The sequence below is a fragment of the Pygoscelis adeliae genome, unplaced genomic scaffold (assembly GCF_000699105.1).
Source record: "Pygoscelis adeliae isolate BGI_AS28 unplaced genomic scaffold, ASM69910v1 Scaffold232, whole genome shotgun sequence".
NCBI classification, from domain to species: Eukaryota; Metazoa; Chordata; class Aves; order Sphenisciformes; family Spheniscidae; genus Pygoscelis; species Pygoscelis adeliae.
This window is the reverse complement of record NW_008824473.1, coordinates 3,158,144-3,180,605: the sequence shown is the minus strand read 5'-3', so window position 1 is coordinate 3,180,605 and position 22,462 is coordinate 3,158,144. Positions and strand designations below refer to the sequence as shown.

The 22,462-nt window shown below is 38.8% G+C and overlaps 1 protein-coding gene across 1 annotated transcript in view; it reads right to left on the bottom strand.

Moving 5' to 3' along the window:
• The window catches only part of TMCC3 (transmembrane and coiled-coil domain family 3), a 48,333-nt gene that overhangs the window by 289 nt on the left and 25,582 nt on the right, over positions 1 to 22,462 (bottom strand). Inside the window, exons 2-4 of the mRNA XM_009321357.1 lie at positions 4,441 to 5,339; positions 2,801 to 2,936; positions 2 to 13 (exon numbers count right to left, since the gene is read on the bottom strand). Of these exons, the coding sequence (XP_009319632.1) occupies positions 2 to 13; positions 2,801 to 2,936; positions 4,441 to 5,339 (1,047 nt within the window). The remainder of the gene's footprint in view (position 1; positions 14 to 2,800; positions 2,937 to 4,440; positions 5,340 to 22,462) is intronic.

The window sequence follows — 22,462 nt, the reverse complement described above, 5'->3', positions numbered from 1 at the left end:
ATTCCAAGGCTTCCTGGAGACAGAAAACAAGAATTAAGGCAGCTGTATTTCCATACACCACTTCTCGCATTTCAGCCACAGAGCCATCCATCAGCTAGAAGTGTAATTTATTACAGACTCCTAAAACTTGAATGAACCACCAACTCTTTTAAAAATAAATGCACATATATATCTGCATGTGTGTATCGCTGCCTGCTCAGGCATAATCAAGTCTGACAACACTGTCCAAAATGTAGTCTTTACATTTTTCATGCTTGAGAAAAAAGTATCCTAACGCTAATGTTCACGACAGATAATGTTTCCTGCATATACTGATGAGATAAAGTACTGGGAAAGCTGTTGCCGTGGCAACTGTCACTGCGTTAAAACAGCATCAAAGTTAGTTTCTTTGTATACGCTATGGAAAACATTAGTGCAGTACAGGCTCGCTGTGGTACCAATTAAATCTGCTTTGCAACATGTACCATTTGGTTTACACCACCTCTCTGGCCTACATTACTTTTCCCCTCAAAGCCACCCATCGTACAGTGCTGGGATTGAGTCCTCAGTAAGAGATTGCCTTCTCCTTCTGTCAGTGTGAATGCTCATTAATCCGTACCCCAAGTGGGCAGCGTGCAGCAGAGATGAGAGAAACCTGTGGTGATGCTTTTATGGGATTCTCTCTCTCTCATGATATATTCCACTTCACATTTTGTTCTAAAGAAAGCAGACCTTGCTCTTCTGCTTGAGGGTGGACTAAAAGTGGTCTTTGAGTAAAATGGTTCCTAAGTCACTAACCCCACACTGAAGCCCTCTCAGTGTGAAACATGGACAAATTTCCGACTGCTTCACTTGCCAAAATGCCACTTTTTGCTGGAGCCAGGACTTGGGCACCACTACGTAACATGGTGCAAGGCTGTAATTTAGTGAGATTGATCAACTCGACGTAACCTTTTACCACTGTGTAAAAGGGAAAAATTATGCTCCAGCATCCCTACTTCCTTCCCCACTCTCAAACTCCAAACGTTTTCCTTGCACTGGCAGGGGTGTTCACCTGATCACACAGTAAGCTGATTCAACCCAATCTTCCATGTAACAACAAACAGACAAAACCACTGCACACGGAGTTATTAGCTTTCTTTGGCTGGGTCAGTTCTCCCTTGTTTCGGCAAGCTGAACTGGCTTACCATGTCACCAGCCAGGCACCAAAGTCAGCACAAAGCACATGGCACAGCACCTTACAAAAAATCGCTTCCTTTCACTCTTCTAGGAATTAGTAATAATACAGAAGACAGTCCTTAATGAGCGGCACAAAGTCCCTTAGCGTTCACGCATGCTCTCCGCTACACACTAAAGAACTTTCCTGCTCCTTCTTCCACTCTGACCGTAAGTTATTCTCAAATCATCTCATGCTGCTTTAGAGGAAGTCCAGCTGTAAAAGTCTGATACCTGCAGTTCTGCACTGAGAGGCTGAGTAAGTGTTTTAAAAACGATCTGCCCATCCCTTAGGGACAGAGTGCTCTGAAGTTGGGTTGTTCACTTAAAATATCCACAACCTAAATGCTTTTACCCTATTTTAGCTTATTTGCCAAACCCCCAAAGAGACAGGTCTAAACAGGCCCAACTGTACAGATGGAAAAGAAACAAGGCTGTATCAACGTAGCACCTCAATTAGTTTCAAAAGCCTCTGACACCCCTCTCCAGGGTTCTGCTAATGAGTTAGTGAACATTTCACAGCCCTTGTGCTGGAGAACTTGGGCCTCATTCACTTTTTACATCCTCAAGATGCCTTCACAGAAGGGAGTCCTGCACAAGAGACGTCTCTTCTTTAAACCCACAAAGGAACCTATGATATACTTAGATTCAGTACCATCCCTTTCCCACTCCGTTCCCAGGGGGTTCCCAACTCTCACACCAACCAGGAAACAGGGTGAGCGTCCTGCTGCCTGCGCTCTCTATGTTTAGAAATGTGAGCACAGGGGTGTACAGGACAGGGTGGTTTTCATTTTGTTTTGTTTGGGGTTGGTTTTTTTTTTTTACCATCTGAGCCAATACGAAGACAGTCTTTGAGCACTCCTCAGTTGTTAGTGAATTTAAACCCAAGATAAGGCAAAACAATGTTTTCACCATTTTTCACCATTGCTCAGACTTTCGGTATAAATATTATGCATTATATAAATGCTTATATTGTATATAAATAGTCAAGTATGTAACTACATGCTGTCAGGACAAACTTGTAGAAATTATTACTGGCTTTTGGTTGAAGCCAGACATGACTACAACTGATCACTGAAGTGAACACACCCTACAGCTTTGATTGTAGGGGCCATCGTGACTATGGATTAAAACTCTTCAATTATAACTGACAAATCTACAAGTCTATTTACCAGTTAGCTCTTTTACTTTTCACCTTAAACGCAATTCATAATAAACCTTGCCAGTGATATGACTACATATTGTCGAAAGTCTGAGCAAGAGGTTTGTGTTAGGACATTGTCGAAAGTGGCATTTTACACAATACAAGGAGACTCAACTCCTTCCTCCTCCGGTGCAAGAAATTAAAACAGGCCATTCTTCATCCAGAAGTCTGCCTAGGCTATATCATCAATTCTAGCAGATAAAATTCTGAAACCATTGAAACAAATGGAGACTGTAACCGATTTAAATGTGCGGGGTTTCATCTTAAAACAGACAAAACATGGACTTAAATCTTTCTCCAGATTCCTTATATACACAGATGTAGAAAGATACAAGTGTTTTACAGTACAAGATTTCTACAAAGTGTTAGAAGTTTATGATAAGGAAAAAAAAAAAAAAGTACCTGAACATCTCGTGATCGCTCATATGCCTGATACGCCACTTTCTCCTCTATGCTGGCTAGCTCTTGTTTCAAGTTTGCTGTCTCATGTTGATGAAGATCAGTGAGGTCATTTAACTGGTCTTCCAATCTTTCATATCTTATCAGGAAAAAAGGTCTAAATTTAGTGCATTCTATTCAAGTAATGCTAAATCATTAAAACAATTACATATTTTAAAAAGTAACTTCCTAGTGTACTATGGATTCATCTGACTGGCATTACAGAGCACATAGAGAAATCAGTAAAAACTTTGGAAACATAAGCATTTATTGAGCAAACTGAAAGCCTTTTTTGAGTGTTCCTTGCTGGCAGTGGGTGTTAAAAAGCAAATATTTGTACATCATTGGCAAATTACATGAACTATAAACAGTGGCTAAGGGTATCCAACTCACATTTTTCTGTTTCTCACTTTTCATTTAGACAAGAAGATACGGTTTTGTAAGTGAGCTTGAGCCAGTTAACAGCTCGCCAGTAGTGAAAGGAAAGATACGTTCCCTCGATCCCCTCTCAAACACAACTGCAGCGTCCTGCCATTCATGTACAGCCTGTTCTGGCATGTCTGTGCATGGTAAACCATTTCAACTAAACCACCAGAGAACTAAAGTTTTTTTGGTGAGTTTATAACTTGATTTAACACACAAACAGGCAAACACTGCAGTCAGCACAAAAATGATGCAGGCAAAATTGTCTAGCTGTGGAAATGGTGGCAGGAGGTTTGAGATCTTAATGGCAGTGAGCTGTCAGAAAAGCACACCCTGCCTTCTCCTGAAACCAAGTCCTGAGTGCAGTAGGTCATTTGCTCTGTTCTTTCCTCCCCATGTTACCACCTGATATCCAGCCTTCCCTTGTATTTCAAGTGTAAACAAGGGAAACATTAAATTACTGTAATTCATACTGAGTTTTTGTCCATTAGCATAGTAAAGACTTCAAGAATCAACACTTACTTTAACAAGTGATATGACAAATGGGATATAGGTACAGCAAGTGCAAGCCCTCTGTAGAACATATCTCACTTCCCACAGTGGATGATAAAAGAATTAATTGCCAAGTAACAAATGCAAGGGGAAGTTGTGCTACAGCACTCAAAATTACATTTCACAGCTGTGTTACACTGGGGTACAAAGTGACATTGCATTCACAAGATAACAACGTGTCTGAGAAGTATTTGGACAAAGTACTCAGGACTAAAGGGTATATTTATCGGCTGTAAGTCAGCTCTGCTGCACCGTAGACTGATTAGCATTTTCAAGTCGCAATAGATCAGAATTCTTCCACCAGTTACAAAACAATTGGCACCTCCTATATGCAGTATTCACATAATACAATATGCCAGTAAGATGTCAGGTGAGGGAATTTTCAAACAAGCCTTCAACAAAAGGCAACAAACTACCACATCATTTGATAGGAAATATTAGTGTTCTACATGTATTTTCAGTTATCGGAAGGAGTGGAACATTTTGGTACCAGATATTGATTGGAATTATTTTTTCCTCTTGCTTCTGACATATCACACACACAAGCACACACCCACATTTACACTTTCCAAATAGCTTCTATACCCATTCAAAAGTCATTTCAAGAGAACAGTTAAAAAAAAAAATACCTATATCTTTCCTCTTGCAACATCTGAGAAATAAAGCCATAGTCTCTTTTAAATTGTGCTTTTAAATTCTCAATATCATCAGCTAATTGGGACTGTGTCTCCTTGATTTCCCTTAGTTCCTCCAAAATAATGGAAAGCTTTCCTTGGCTGTTCAGGGTACTTGCCACAGCAGGACCAAAGGAAGTATTTCCATTACTGTCCGCTGAGCCAGAGGTCCCGCTTGAGCATTCATCATCACTAACATATTTCGGTTTGGCAACAATGGTGGCACTGCCCCCATATGTTCTAGAACTCGTTTCTGGCCGAAATTCATCCAAGCTATTTTTGAGATGAGCAATGTTGTCTGCACTACCAAATTTGTTTCGGATCAGGTTTGCAAACTCTCTAGACTTGCTGAAAACAAAGACAGGTGGTGTCAAGGATACACCCGGCACACCCGACTTGCTGCTCTCTGTTCCATGCCCAGAGGTACGAGGCCTTCCATGCTGAATATCTTTCAAGTTATCTTTGGAAGTATCCTTAGTACTTCTGGAAGATCCATTTTGTTCAATATCCTTGAGCTTTTTGTGATACTGCTCCAATTTCTTCTGCAGCTGGGCAATGGAGTGGGCAGATTTCTGGTTCTTTTTCTCGAAGACTTGCTTAATGCGCCCAGCCTGTTGCTTGTCTGCACTGTTTACCAGTTTCAAATACTCAGCCACGTTTCCATCTCGAGCTGTTTGTTCAACTTTGATTTGTTCTGTAACCTTGAGGATTTTCTGTTTCAAGCTATCCGCACTGAGTTTGACTTTGTGAAACTCTAAGACCCCATCTGGTACATCAAAGTTCAGGTTGGTGTCAGAGCCTCCACGACGAATGTTAAGTGGTAAACTCAGGGTATTCATGTCATGTCTTTCCACCTAAGGAGAGAGAAAAGAGATAAATGGAATTTGAATTTTACTTTTTAAAATCCAACTTTCAGTTTCCTTTTCCGCATGTAATTATAACAACTACACAATATCAAGTAGCTTATAGTAGCAAAATAGAAATTTCCTCATGTAAAGTCAAAGCCATGGGGGAGGCATGAGACAAGAATGACCTAACCAGAAGAGCTTCATCCCTATTAGCATCTCGTGCTAGCCTCTGTGACAGAGAAGGTACGTTTCATTAAAGCTGCCACAACGTTGTATCTATAGAGACTGCTTAACAAACGCTCTAGCCATAATGGGTCTTCAGAGCTTTAAAACCAGAGGGAACTAATGCAATTGCTCAGGCAAGACCATTGCAGAGACAAGGCAGAAGCTATATTAAAGTATCTTTTAAAGATGCATTTGTGAAATGCTTTAACTACTCTTTGCTTCAAAATGCCTGACATCCTATGTTAAAAGTTTGATTTCCAACTACAGTATTTATTATTGTCTATAATACTGAAGATCTTGGAGCAAGACCTATGCGCACATACACATCCAGTGATCACCATTCAATCTTTTCCTTGATTATCATCATTAATCATTGCTGTAAGGCTTGTTTTCTCATCCTTGCACAGTTTTGGTGGCCCTCCTGGAAATTCTCTCCAGTATTCCTGTATTCCCCTTAAAATACAGGCTCAGGAACCAGACGTGGTGTCCTACTGTTAATGACATGCATCATGCACAGATTGATCAGAAGAACTATTCGCACCCTGTGTCTATCATGACGGGTTACAAACACAGAAGGGGCAATATAGCCATAAAATTGGATCTGTATCTGATCATTTCAGAGACAAGATCATCTCTACTCCTACTTTGTATTCTTATCCCTATATTACTGAGGATTACAGTACTTTTTTTTTTTTCTTTTTCTTTTCCTACTGCACTGCTCAGGGTGCAAACCAGGTAACATAAAAGTTCACATTCACCAACCTCTAAGAAAAATGGACACTTGAAAAATGCAAACTGAAGAGTTCTGGAGTTTACAATTTCTTCTGGAGAATATTGGTTAATGGTGACCTTTATGACTTGGACTCTATTCCAAGGATAAACCAGTGCTGTGGCCTAACAGCTCTGCACTTTACCAGTTGGTTAAAAATAATTGATATTGAGCCATATGTTTAATTATTAAAAAGAAGTAAAAGTAATTTTTTTAAATATATAAAAATTGTATATGATTTAATATCATCAGTCACATGTGCTTCACAGAAAATCCACTTTATTGATGAGATCTCATTTTAGCATTTGCACATGACACATATGGATGGCATTCTATATTCAGGGTGATACCTAATTTAAAGAGTGACAAAAATCACAAGTGTCAAAACTAACTTCCATTTTTATTGATTTTTTTTTAAATTGAACAAGTCTTAGAAATATAACTAATAGAAAAAAGATAGCTTTTTACAGATCACTTTTTAAAGTGATAACACTCATAATACTGTTGTGGTAGCTAAAACATGCATTTAATATAAGCAAAAATAGTTTGACATAGGATACTTGTATCTTTCCAAAGACTCATACACCACAGAAAAGCAATCAAGGCAAATAGCTGAAAAGCTTAGATACTAGATCTATACCCCATACTGCAAATATTTCTTTAAATGGATTTACTGGGTCTGCACAAATTCAGTAAAGAGAAAAAGCTCAGTATAAAACAATAGTTTCCTGAAACAACCTAAGACATTTTTGAATAAGCGTTGGCACAAAATTATACTGTAATAAATCACCGAATTGCATGTATACACAAGACAGATACATCACTGATGTCACTCAGGACAAGCTGTACATAATTCCAAGAATGGGTGGGTCTATCTCTAACCTTTACACAGCATTAAGTGTTTACTTCCTTAGTACAAAATAGTCTAAAAATATATTGTAATAATTGGATACAAGCCCAAACCAGATCCCTTCTCCCTTATGTCCTCTCCCTCACTGGAGTCTCTAGCGCTCAGCCAGGTCTATCATCACCATGCACCCCCTGCCTTCCTGGAACTTCAAGGTCACAACATCAGTAGAGATAAAAAGAACAATAGCATCGAGGGAATACATCTGCTGAAAGTTGCATTGCTTTTGGTGTTGAGGAAATCAATTAACTACTTCTGAAATGAGTATAACTAATCATAGGGTCAGTTTAAATTCAGTGAAGTTTAGAAAAGAATTGTGTCTAAGTTCCCAAAACACTACTAGGAGTAGCTTTTTAGCTTACTGGATTGAGAGCTCACCAAGGGTACAGCAGAGTCATATCCAAGACATTCCTCTGTCTGTATTTGGCCAAAATGGCAGTTGTCCTCTTGCCATCATGATGCAAGGTTGGGTCAAGGAACAGAGGCACTTGAAATCTTCTCTTGATGTGTTACACCTTTTAGTTGGTGGGGTGGGTATTTTGGGGTTTTTTTGGTGGTTTTTTTTGGTTGGTTCGTTGTTTTCATGTGGGTTTGCAGAGGGTTTGGGGTTTGTTCTTTTGTTTTGTTGTTGCTGTTGTTTTGTTTTAAATCAGAAGCAAGCAGACACTAGAGGACCCAAGTATCTCTAGACAAGTGGCATATCACCTGTCTTCTATCTTGATAAGGTAGAAGAGTTTGGCAAAGATCCATTTGTGATTGCTTTCTAGCTCAACACTGATCTTACCCCAAGAGAGCAGAAGTCCAACTTCAAATCCTATGTCAAACCCTACCCCAAAGCCTCCTTGCTGCAACAGTCTTATCTTGAGCTGGGAAGAATTACCCTCTGCGTACCCTCCTGAATCACTGTAAACTTGCACTTCCTGCTGTATCAAATGCCCAGTTCTCTATACTGAGCAGAAGACTGTCAGTAGGAGTCTGGGACGCTACCTCATCCCCACAGGGACTGGCGCACTCTCCTGTGATGTGGGCTGAAATCCTCCCACGTGCAGGAGACTGAACGCACATCCCCCTCAAACTACACGAGTGCTCTTCCAGCTGTGCTATGGAAAGAGATGATGAATGCCATCCATGCCATTGTTCCTTCTGTGACTGTCGGGTCACCAGCGCCTGACAAGGGCACCGAGCTGTTAACAATAAAGAAGTTGTTGAGAGATTGATTTGTTTTTAAGATTGTCATTGTGGCTGCCAAAAGAAAAAAAACAAACAAAAATATATATACACATACAGTAGTGGCCCCAATAGCCAAAACAACCTACCTGGGACCAGCCATATTTTTGGAAGTGAGAAGCACTTAAAGAAAAAAGAATGGAATCATCATACATCTCTCCTATCATGATAACAATTAATAGGGAGCTGGGGATTAGCAATAGATGAGAGGGAGCAGTCCCCAAGACAAGTGGTAACACAAGGAAGGCAACACACCAGCCCAGAGTCTGAGGAAATACCAGACGCATGTCCAGAATCTGGCTTCTAGGAAAAACAGGGAAAAAACGATTGGCACATGGTTAGTGGGACAGCCATAGCTGAGGTTAGCTTGAAAGAAGAAATCTGGGGCTTGGAGAGACCACTGCATTTTATGGACCGCTTCACATATGCACTTTGCTACAACCCAGTTGAGAACTAATTGTAATGCTGGTGCTGCTCAAAGACTAGCTTTCAAGAACGGTGATTTAGGAGTGCAGCAATTCAGGCTTCTTGCCTGCATCAGAGCCAGACACCACAGATTACTAGATAGGTACCTCTCAGAGGTAAAGCAACTTCATTCTGCCCCAGCCCTCCTTTCCCAAGGAGCCAAGTAGATCCCTGCCTGCATGGCCAGGCTGTTCATGCAGCCCATCCCAAGCCAAAGTCCAGGGCTTCGAAAGGGATAGCGGAATAACTGCTTGGTGCAGTGAACACAGGCGCACTGCTGGGAACCCTTCATTACACATGAATTAGCAGGTATACTTTCCGTCTTACATGGTAAATGGAGGGCTGGGTAAAAGGCAACCAGCCATTCATAAAGAAGCATTCAGAGCACAATAGTGCTTGGAAAACCCAATTGCAGAAGCAAGGATAGGGATATTATTGGTATCACAATGATCCACATGTTTTCTCACTTACCGTCTGCAAAAGCAACCGAAAGCTCAGATTTGCAGGCCATGCTAACAATGAGCTCAGAGCACAAAAGGACCCCTGTGCCCAAATGCCACCGGTATGACTGTTGGAAAGGGGTTCCATGTGGACAGGAACTGCTGAACAGGCAAGAACATCATGCTTAACACCCTATGTAGATTGGTCATTATATCCTCTGGTTGCAAAATGCAAAGCAGATGTAGGTGGTTATTTCTTCCCCAAAGATACTGTGTGGGATCCATTTGGGAGAAAGAAATCCATAGTGAACAGAGCATAGAGAGCATGCAGCCCACCCTAGTGCAGCCCACATCTCATGGCTGCTCAGATGAATCACTTCCTCTGTTCCACTGACTGTATCAATAGCTCTCCACTGACAAGTGAGAGCTCAGCCACCTATGTTTAGGTGTCAAACTGAATTCTGCTGTTTATTTCATAGATTTCTTTTATACTCTTTTAAGAAGTGGCTGAAAGAGCACAGAGAAAAAGCATTTGCAAGACAGAGTCATTGACTGCATATATGCATCGGGCTCCGGAAAGCACACATCTTTGGGTTGCCTCACTTAACAGAAGCAAACCGTGAAGACACAAAGTGATCTACTTAGTCACACCGGCTCAGTTTAGAGGTGGTTGGTTTTTTTTCTTTTCCCAAACAGCCTCGTTACCATCACCAGTCATAGCTGTGCAAGCTAAACAAAAGCTTATGATGACAATTTAAGTCTATCTTGCCAGACTTTTAGAGGGGTATCTGATTAATGCTTAGAAAAAGAATCCTATAAGAAACATACAAGATAGGATTAAGGCAGCTCTAAGGCTTTTAGGGTTTAGCAATAGCAGCAAAAATAATCAGGAGTAATTATCTTTTTGTCAAGAAGTATACATATACCAGAAGCACAGGGGTTCCAATGGGTAAAAGAGCATGCAGAGGAGGTTTTGCTACTTTTTCAGTGTATTCAAAAGCAGAAATGTGTTTGGGGAGAGAGTTTTACTCTCTCTTTCAAATTCACTGCTCCTTCGAAAACCCACAGGAGGAGAGTCCTTCATGGAAGGCTTAAAACGGTGCTTAATCATCATGAAAGGTTTTAAGTTATATAAAATCAGCCCCTAAAATTGCTGTACAGTAGGTTACAGCAAAACACCTTCTGCTCATGTTTTTCTAAAGAGCTACTTAATAGTAATAGCTAGAAGTACCTACACTCAGAACATCATACTAATAATCATGCAGAGGGTTGAGAATACAGGAATGGAGGGAGACAGCAAACACTGCTTCTACTTTTTACTGGGGAAGTCAGAGATCCAGGGTAAGTGATTTGTCTAAGACCATCTGGCAAACGCTGATGGAATCAACAAACACAGAAGGTGTTCCTTTACTATCAAGAGTTCCTCTATCACCTATCAAAAAGACAAACATCAAAGCTGTAAGGTGTCTCACTAACACATATCAGGGGTTTATTCCAGATGGTAGTCAAAGACAATCCCAGATACCCTTTGGGCAGGTTATCTGTACTTCAATATTCAAAGGCTGGGGAGCTTCAAGGCCATTTCATGAGTAAGGCATCATTCAGAGGCAGACTAGCCTGTAGAGTTTTGGATACTTTAGAAAATTTTCCCCATTATGCCAACATGGTCTGGTAATTATAAAAATTCAGTTGTTATACAAAGCAACTTAGGCAAGACCTCAGATATAGACTAAGCAACTAAGCATACTAGTCAAGACCTCAGATATAGAACCCACTCCTTCTCAGGCTCAGTTTGATCACTTATCTTTCTCTCCATTTTAGTTCTTTTTACTAGCACCACAGAGTTGAGACTGTAAGCACAGGCACCTCAAGAAAGATGTAAATGTGCTTGCAATTTTAGCTTAAGAAAAAAAGTTTAAAATGCTTTAAAACAAACTCTGTAGAAAGCAATGCCAAAGAAAGCATATACACATAAGTTCTGGTGTTGCTAGAAAGGCAGCTTTTACTCTCTTGGTCTAATTTGGTCAATGCCAAATAGCCATGCATAACCTGCGACCCAAATAACCAAGTTCACACCAACATTGTTTTGTTTCAAATCCTATGGACATGCTCAGTTCAAACTAGGAGTATCCCAGAAATAACCTTTTATCTAATTTCTAATTAAAGGACTGAACTAAGGCCAAATTAGCTAGGTCACTGCTTGTGTGTAAATAAGTCTTTAGATATGGTACTATTTCAGATTAAACCGGCAATGGGAGAAAAGAACAATGGGGGGAAGAGGCAGTTTTCTGCTTCATTGCTAACACCAGCTCCTTCAAAACCCAACAACATCCACTGAAAAGTCTCCCATGTCACAACTCACACTCAGTCCTGTTTCAGGTTGTTCCACAGCATAACACTGACATGAGCAAACCAGTTCCAATACAAACAACTTCTGTGCCTAGACACTGCAAACTTCAACAGGCCTTTATAAAAGCAAGCAAGCTACTTTCCATTTACTGTCCAGCAGTCATGTAACAACAACAAAAAAACCCCAAAAACAAACTGTCCTGGCTAGGGAAAACAATACTGCAATGAACTAATACTCAGATTTACTACGCTTAAGTTTCTTAAGCGGGCAAGACATAGGCTCCACACCCCACTTAACTATTTTGCTTTAGATCAGTTCCGCTCTTTAGATAAGCGCCATTAATTAAGAAGGAGTCATTAAAATACTCTCTCTTAACTTCTTAAATCAAAATAAATGTCACTTTTATGTGTATGTTCCTCCTCTCTCAGGTTTCCATAGCAATGTAAGGAAATACTTGGGAGCCCCAGGTGCTACACAGGTGGTTCCATCAAGAAGTGCTTATGAGAAGCCTGCACTCCCACTCCCACTGAAGGAGAGTGCCTTTCACCTGACACAAATCCCTCAAAATACAGCCACTATGAATCAGTGTGGGGGTGGCATATTTTTGAAGAGTGATGCAAGACATTCTCTATCTCTTCTTCTAGGCTAATCGTTCAACTCACTTCTAGTGTTTCTAAGAAGTGCTTTCCCTCCCCCCTCCCCTCAGTTTTTATGGATTTTCTTCCCCTCCCATTCAATAATAAGCTTTCTTTTTCTGAAGATGTTCAAATAGGTGACAAGAATGAAATTTTCCAGAATACTGTGAAATTCTCTGTGAAAAGCCAGCTGCTATACATTTTCAAATATTAAATCCTTTTCTATGAATAAGAATTTGATAAAAAGCCAGCCACATCCCTGCCATGACTAACCACTTCTCATAGTTACAGCATATGCTTCTGATTTCCCACCACTTGTGATTTAGAGTGTGCTTTCCTTTGTATCACTCCATTGTTTAACTTCACATCACAAATTACCTATTCCATGTTGATAAACCTACAACAGGTCACCTGCTCCCTCCACCTGGTTCTTTGTTTCACAGTCAACTCTTAATTTTATTGCTATTCAGATTGTCTAAGCATTTCCTGAAAACCCAGCTCCTGGAACTGTACGATCATACAAGAGACTTCCAGGAAATATTACCAACCAAGTTTCTTGCCCCCAGTTACAGAGAAATAACTCCCACATCTAACTTAATAGTCAACAACCAAGTCCTCCTTCCCCTAAAATACAATGTTAAGGAAATTTTAAATGTGTGATTTACAGATCTACAAAAATCAAACCCACAACCCAACACTGATTTTAGAAAGTCTAATTCATTACTTCTTATTGCTTTGAGCTGGCAAAACTTATGTAAAACCTATTTTATAACAGGACTATTAAGACTTTACTGCAGGAGGGAATTTTGGAAGTACTACCAATTCAGAGATAAACTACTTTAAATACAGACAGACTGGCCTTCATGTGCAAAAGACCCAAGACATGGGTCTTTTGTTTATTTTAACCATTGCAAAACTTCCATTTATAAACAAGAGAACAATAGCTCCATCACGCATAAGATCTTTTCATTTGTGTTAATGCTGTGGCAGCACATCCTGAGCATATAAACAATAACATCTTGTCCTGCACATGAACTGAGTCACTTATTCAAAGGAGCCTGCTTGCTTCTTCCTTTTTTCCCCTCTTCTCTCCACACTGGGCTAATAAAATAAAATCTCAAACATACATTTCTGTTACATCAGCAGTTCTGCCTATACACTGGACTTTTCGTTCATTTTTTGATACAAAGGCCTAATCAAAAGATAAGGTCTGCTTCATTACATGATGTGACTAACAACCCCAGGCTGCCTAATAAGCAGACGTCATTTTTCACTATTACAGGCACTACTGGAAGGCTTACAGCTATGGCTTTGAGCCCTCTTTAGGAAGACTTCACGCATACCTGACATTCCTCCCATCTCTCTGATTTTTAGATATTAGGGGTTCTAAGCTTTGCTTGTCCATTAAGTTCAACACCTGGTAGCCCTCCTTCCAGGTATCAGCAGCAAACCAACCAACCTAGTTGAACTCGGAAGTGTGCTGAACACCACACGGTCTCTCCTTCCCCTCTCCTCCTCCCCACCCCTGCCCTAACATTTCAGGCTGCTTTCCAGGAAAGGATCTCCATTTTGAAGAGCATTTTATTTACCTCTCCATAATAACTAGTACATCTCTTGACAAGGCAACTTTATTTTTTAAAGCTTAGTTACTTAAATACACAAGCAAACTTTCAGTATTTGCCGTATTACACATATGAGTATATTTTTTTGTTCCACACCTGATATCCAAGGCTTGTATTTGTACCCAATACCACAAATAAGGCCAAAGGCAGATAACTGCAGGGAGACTGGGCCACCAAAATTCAAAAACTTTGGCCATACTTCATGTTCTACATATACTGAAAGAAAGAAAAAAAGAAAGAAGACAAGCCCAGAAAAGAAAGACAGATGAAAGGTTTTGTTTGAAGCCTACTTTGTTAAAAAAAAAAGTTTAAAATTATTTTTATTAACAAAACTGTATTTCATTATGCAAGATAAGGACAACTAAAACTGGAACCACACAGATGCATTATTATACAGGTCATCTGTTATTCAAAAAACACTGCTGCAATAATGGTATTTTAAGCTACTATACATAACCGATTAACACTGCTCTGAATAATTGCAGTGCAGTAAGTGCCAAAATTCTCTGCAGATTCAACAGATTTAACCCTCTATCTCCTGAAAACCACAACAAAGGAACTTCAAAGCATTTTTAGTTCCATTTCTTTTTAAAATAGCAAAAAAAATCTTTTATTTTTACTGAAGGGGCAATATAAAGCATTAGGCAACACAACCACAGTTCCCTACTCAGGCAGTACTCTTTGCAATATCTCCCTCCTGGAAGAAAATGAAACATTGTCCACCAGGTTAATATAAATAACATCTTTCAGAAAAGTAAAAATATAATGAAACAAGGTTTTCTGCTGCTGTGACTATGCTATAAACTGGGTCACAGGTTATGACTTCCATTTATGAATAGAACTAATCAGATCTTCTCAAGAGCAACTATAACAGTCCTCCTTATTCTGGATGCAATGTCTTCAAATATTATTTGTATGCTTACATACATATACATCTCTTATTTATATAAATGTACACGTATAAAAAATCTTATATATATATAAAAAAAATAAAGCCATGCTTCAGCTGATGTGCATCTTCTGGAGAATCTGCTCTTGGCATGGTATTGTAAGTTTACACCCTAAGAATCAATTCAAATAGTTACAACTAAATATGAATTCACAAAAAATGATAACTTTTCCAGAAAAAAAGACACAAATAGCACACGTTTTGAAGATGAGCGTGCCTCTGCAAGCAGATCTCCCTGAATCCTTTTTGAAGAGGCTCCATGTGCACATAATAGCAACACATCAGAGTGAACAACTACTTCAGCTAGTGTTTGTGCACTCTCCAGAAACATGTTTCACGTGGGCTTGCATCCCCCTGTGCGCTGAATTTGACCCACTTTGCGACTGTTCTGATTCCTAGACATGTGGAGGCAGCACCTTCTACCTTCCTGCTTTTGTAGATTTGAATCTCTTCTCCTGGTGAAAAATATTCAGGAAATTTTACTTGAACTGACAGCTCTAAAGTGATGAAAATTACATTATTCAGCCAAAAGACTATTCTTTTTTTGAGGAGACTAGGATGGAAATCATCCTGCTCACACACAGACTGCCAAAAGATAAATACAACCACAGAAACATTCCAGTTTCATACCTGGGCCACAGTTAGCAATGTGTCAAGTCAACATATTTGCTGCACCAATTGCTTATTTGTCAGTTGCAAAGGAAGAAAACCCTTTTAGAAGCCTACAACACATTTTAAATAAACTCTTAGGTTAAGTGTCTTGAAAGAATCACCGTACGTTAAAACACTGTCTAGAGCACGTGACTTTAAATAGTTTCTCACACAATCTTTTAAAATGTTCATGAGTTTGTACTGGCATGAATCATTTCCTATAAGAGATTGAGGTTTTGTTTTTGGTTGGTTTTTTTTTTTTTTAATATAAACAACTTTCCTACCGGTCTTTTCTCTCTGAACAAAGTTCAGCTAAGACTGTTATATCAGTTTTATTGAATATTCAATCTGAATGAAATAAAATAACCCACTATTTGTACTTAGTGATGGGTCATCTCCATACTCCATTTTTTTCCTTTTTCTTTCAAATTTTTGTATACACCATACACTTCAAATACTAGTGCACATTACAGAAGATATCTCAACGAGTAAAAGAAACTGTATTGTAGAGAAGTTCCACAAGTGAGCAAGATAACATCAATTAATTAAAAACCCGAAATGCAGAAGGCTTGTCTAACTGAAAAGAAAATCAGATTCACCCAATTAGAGAGGAATAAAACCCTACAGTAAAATTTTTATCGAGTCTTAAAAAATATTCGTATCCCGAGACCACACTTCCCCAATTAGTGAGATTTATTAAACTGAATTACTTTGAGATAGCAGTTCAAACAATAGACAATTTTAAAAGACAAACTAGGTTAAATTACACTTATGTCATCATATTACTTGTAACGAAAGTGTTAAATCACAATTTTTTTTAAGTTTTAAGGATAAAGAAAGAAACTATTTTTTAAACAACTGCCTTTAACAGGGATTCACAGAATTTTAGGAGTATGGCACAAAGCCTCCGATGTAATTTTGAACAAGCTTGAGTAGTAACTGTTATGTATTGCCATGGTAGTACTGGCAAATCAAAGCAGACTTTTCCTCTCCAAGATGTTTGCAAACTGAAAATACATCTCTGTTTGGCCAGAACTAAAATGTCAAGGGTGGAATGAACTCCTGCGGATACTAAAGGCTCGTTACAAAGCTCACTGCCTTCTACTCCAACTGTAGGGCACATTTGGTGAACATCTCTATGTAGTATAAATACACAGGAGAATGTATATTATGCACAAAATTTAGGCACAAATTCAGTGCTCAAACTAAATAAAAAACCAAACCAAACTCAAACAAAAACGCTGCTCTTCTGTCTCTGCCATCCAACACAAAAAACTTTCCCAAATGCAGGACTGTGAGATGGGAATCACAGACAAGAAACAGTAGTGACTTTGTTTAACAGACTACTGGAAAGTGCTCAGAAACTGTACAGTTGCACAGCACATGAAACTGAATAGAACAGAATAGATTCAGTAGAAAAAAAACTGTGTTCAAGTTGGTCTTTCTTAATCTGCTAAAACCATGTTGCTAATCTAAAAGTCATTTAATACAGTGAAATTAAACCCCCTTATCTTTGATACTGTAATTGAGAGGGTTGATAAAATATTATAGACCAGCTTTATGCAACTTCTTTGCTACATTAATATGTTTATGCAAAATCGTGCTCAATGTGGCACAGATCTAGTCAAGAACTATCATAGGAGACAGCAGGGCTAAAAAGGCAACACCAATAATGCAACAGCAACAGTCATGTAAGAAAGTGACAAGCAACGACAGCTTTGCAGCCTGTATTGCTTTTACTGTCTTTTCTTGCCTTGGGATAAGTGTTATAGGCCCCTGACCTTCATATTCAAGGCCTTTCAGGTTTTTTATTTTTGTTGAAACTCAATTTAGGAGGACAGAGGGGATTAAGGCCTTTATAATTTAATTTGGATCTGTTGTGGTTTAACCCAGCAGGCAGCTAAACACCACACAAGCCGTTTGCTGACACACGCTTCCCCCCCCGAAGTGGGATGGCGGAGAGAATCAGAGAGGAAAAAAAAAAGTAAAATTCATGGGTTGAGATAAAGACAGTTTAATAGGACAGAAAAGGAAAGGAAAATAATAATAATAATAATAAAGAATATACAAAATAAGTGATACACAATGTAATTGCTCACCACCCGCCAAACAATGCCCAGCCAGTTCCCAAGCAATGGTCCCCACCCCCTGGCTAACTCCCCCCAGTTTATATACTGAGCATGATGTCATATGGTATGTAATATCCCTTTGGCCAGTTTGGGTCAACTGTCCTGGCTGTGACCCCTCCCAGCTTCTCGCTGGCAGGGCATGAGAAGCTGAAAAGTCCTTGACTAGTGCAAGCACGACTTAGCAACAACTAAAACATCGGTGTGTTATCAACATTATTCTCATACTAAATCCAAAACACAGCCCTGTACCAGCTACTAGGAAGGAAATTAACTCTATCCCAGCCGAAACCAGGACAAGGTCTCAGCATTATTAAGGATATATGTTGGGTGTTTCATCCTAGCCCTCCAGAGGACGCGATGGTGTCAGAGGGATTATTTATTTAATTGAATAGGGCAATACTAACAATGTTAAATTGTTCTGGGATAATGTCTCTCAGGTAATGATAAAATTATTCTTCAAATAATATTTGTTGAAACATAACTAAAGTTCAGAGATTTACATTACCAAGATGTTTATATGGCCAGACACCATACTAGCCATAATTTAGAGTCTAAAGACAAAGCAGGCAAACTTGTCAATTCATATCAACGAGAACCACTGGCTAATCAAACAGATTTTTTGTAAGAGGAAACCTTAATATTGTCATTAGAATATTGTAGTATGGTCAACTTTACATAAATAAAAACAAGTATAGCTTGCTACAGAAATAATATCTACACTGACAGTTATGTGCTTATTCACTTTCTAAGTTTGTACATTTTTCTTTTCAGTTATATCTTTCCTCTTATCTTCTTGCTTTTGCTCATCTAATATTTGCAACTTCATCTTTTTATCTGAAATTAGTTTAATCATGCTTTTTATCTGGGATATATTTTACCTGGTACAATACTTACCGAGATTTACAAAAATTGCCAATCTATGCATTAATGTTTCTTAAGAGTCTTATAGAAGGACATATAGGAAATTAAGACTATCCCAGGACAATTAGTCTTTTTAAAATAATACTGATGATTTATATTACACCACACAAACAACAATTGTTTATTCTGGATACTACAAAATCCAAACATATGGTTTTATGCAATCCATACATTTCAATTTGAATGGATACTTGACACAACAACTGATAATATTGCTTAATTAATAAAACACAATCTTAAAAGAGAACGGATTTTTCTATATCCTCAGTAGTGTCTACTATTAAATCCACAGTGATGAGTAAGTCTAGTGGTATAAATACATATGATAAAAACAAAATTTTCAGGTTAGACATTAGCGTAGACCTGTGTTTTACCCTCAGAATCTCTTCCAGCATCGCTGGTAAGCTTCACACGCTATGAAGAAACATAAAGCTACCATATCATCTAAGCAGGAGGAATGGTAATAGGGGTTACTTATATTATAGCTAACAACAACTTCATGAAGCAAATAGATTTTCAGATTCTCATACAGCCATAACCTGTGTTAGCTAGACCAGGTTAGTAATAATAATTATGCACTTCTGAAAGAAGAGCACAGGCCATTGCTTTTCTGCTTGGTCGAGTTGTCACATAAGCACTCACCATCCATGACTTACACCTTCCAGGAACTGAGTCACAGAGCTCACCAATCAACTTCTCTGCCAAGTGTATGAAAACAATAGAAGATGCTTCAGAGCATTTTTAGGAGTTATTTTTCAGCTTATTGAAAGTCACTGCCTCCCTTACCTAACCACGGAGAATTGGGAGAGCCTCTCTCAAGCCAGTGCCATAGTCAAATAGTTGCACTCATCTCATTATAGTATTTCTGCACGAAGCTACAGGCTGCCCAACTCAAGTGAGTTTGCTCCCCACATTCTTTGGCCATTACAGCACAACAGAACTATTTAAAGCAGGAGACATAAGTTCACTCGTGTGCTTCCCTACCTACCTTCCCCATACAATTTTATTACGCCATAAAATACTGCAATAAGCCTGATAGTCTTTTTAAGGCAGTTTGTAATCTTAATTCAGAGCATTTAAAAAAAACTATCAACAGAAAATGGCATGTGTTCAGCTTGAATGTAAGCTAAACATAGAGGTTTCTCAAAAGCACATAAATGCTAGTTGCCAATTCTGTTTTAATGCTAGTTCCTGCGTATTAAACTCATATGAGATTTTTCTATTTTTAGAGTTGTAGAGATGTTAGCAGCCTATTCACCAATATGATTTGATTAGAAATGAAGCCGCAATCAATATTCCGTTCCTAGCCTGCCTGCATCCCTCTCCTTTGAATTTTCTAAATAGATTCATTTTTTTTCTCTTAAGATTCTATTCAGACAGTCTAGAAGGATATGCTTTATCACATGGTTGGCTTTGGTGTAAAAGATTTATAAACATATTACCATATTCAGTCATAGCAACAGCACAGAAAAAAGGAACAAAGCGGAGCTCAGTGGGAAAGGAAGCAGACAAGAGTCCTGCTGTCCTTGGAGTCTGACCACGGTTACTGGCACTGCACTGAGCCAGAGCTCCGTACCTGAGCAGGGAGCTCTGCTTGGCTCCAGGATCCTGTAGTAAACAGCCTAACATTCGACACAGGAGACCTCATACCTTTGAAAGTGGAAAAGCAAAACAAAACCCAAAACACAGTACTCATTTTAAAAGACCAAGGCATTAGAAAATGTCTAAATATTTTTTCCCTTTATCTCTCATTTGGTCATGTCCTTAGAGTAATTTAACCTGCATAAACTACCATCTACAAATCAGATATTTAGTGGTCTCAACAGGCAGATGAAGCTCTATATCCACTACTAAACCCTCAATATGCCTCCTGTGAGATTAGCCAAATGATGCTAGCCTAACTATAACTTCCACACAGGGAGTTATTATTCTATACTGTATTACATGTTGAAAAAACATTTTCCAGATACTCTTCCTAAATAAACAGACTGACAAAATACACTCACTTTCTGTAGTCAGTTACTTGACAAGTTTGAGAAACACATAGATCACACCACAACTCTTTCATAAGCCAACGGTGCCAACAGTTCCTCAAGCAAGTCCCGCTCTTTCACCTACAGCTCTTTGCTCATCCATGAAGTCTGTCATGCCTCGACTTCAATTCCATTATTTCTAAGCAATGCTCACTGAAAATTCCACAACATATGTCCAGATTTCACAACTACAGCCAAGGCCAAAAATTCAGGAGCCGCATGGATAGTGGTTATGTTAGATCTCAGAGACTCCCTTTCCAGAACAACTTGTATTTGCTGCTGTGTCAAGCAGCTTTTGCTGATACAACTTTGAATTCAGAGAAATAGAGGGTTATCCAAGAAATTATAATGCAAACTGCAATGGAAGCTACTTCAGCTTATGCCCTCTAGTTCTTGGTATGTACGTTACAATCAAAGCAGACTGTCGGCAGGTAAGCAAGTGGAAGAAACAGGTTAGAGGTGTCACCTTCTGTACACAGCAGTAACATGCACCAACCTGGCTGCAGTTCGGATTTTGATTCCAGAGTATCTCAACTTAATTTCCAAAGTTGAGAAAAGTACTTGCTACCAGTATTAAGTTTGGACAGAAATATACTTTTAAAAGTAGCTCCTGCAGACTTAACGCTGCTTACAATAAAACAAAGATTTGAAAGAAAAAGAGAGCAGGCAGTAAACTAAAACCAAGAATACCTAACATTTCAGCAACTCAAAGTGGCCTGAATGGCTTACATTCTATGTCAGCAAGGGAGGAAGCTTGTAGATTTGCAAACATTCATTAAATGCTTTGGGAAACTTTAATAAGTTGCAGTGATTTGCACAGGCCAAAAGTCTTCCATGCAACAGAAACAAAACGTGAATGCAAGGAACCCCACCCACCCCCCCAAATGAAAGAGCAAATGACAAGTCACTTCTTCAATTGATTTGCTCTCCAAATTCAGATTTTAAAAGTCTGTCTCTACATATGATTCTGGTACTAATCAGGCAACACTGCATCACTTTAACCTTATGGAATAAACTGACGTAGTTAATTATTCATCCCATTTGGTCTGTAGGCTTTTTACTTGCCTTTGATTATCCTTCTTGTTCATTTACTGCTTTAACAAGGATGTTATAAAAATAAAGGCCAGTACAGAAATAAATACACCAGGTGTTACGTTCCTCAGTGTAATTTAACAATATTTAGACAATAGTCATATAGCCTGAAAGCAAAAGAAACAGTAAAAATTACTGAAAAAGCCTGTTAGGGCTGTCTGCTAGCTGAAAGCCAAAGATTCACCAAAATAAAAGCAACTATATGTCCAAACATTTTCAGATTCGCTTAGCCACAGATACTGGGACCACTATAGTGTAGTATGTCCATATAACAACTCTTAAGCACATTTAAAGTAGTATAAATAGACTAGTAAAAACAACTACTTGTCATTATTTAGCTTTTTATTGAAAAGCTGTTTCGCTTCTCTTAGTGCAACATAGGTGATGTTTAGTTTCTGGTATTGACTTCACAATACAGGTTTTAAAAGATTCATGCACAATGCTGCGCATGCATTCTTGTTTAGCGTGCAGAGCCGGGGTTGGGGGTTAGCAGAGTGTAAATCACTTAAGACACTTATGATGTGGCATAATAAAAAATTTATACCATTTCAACACTGCTTTTCAAGTTCTCTAGATGGCTTCTGGGTCACATGAGGTAACAGGTAAGAAGAGTTCTTACTATGTTTAAAATATCACAATATTGTGATATTTGATTACATAACGTATTAGGGTTGAAACTTGTGTCAGAACTGATCACAAGTTTTCTCTCAGTTT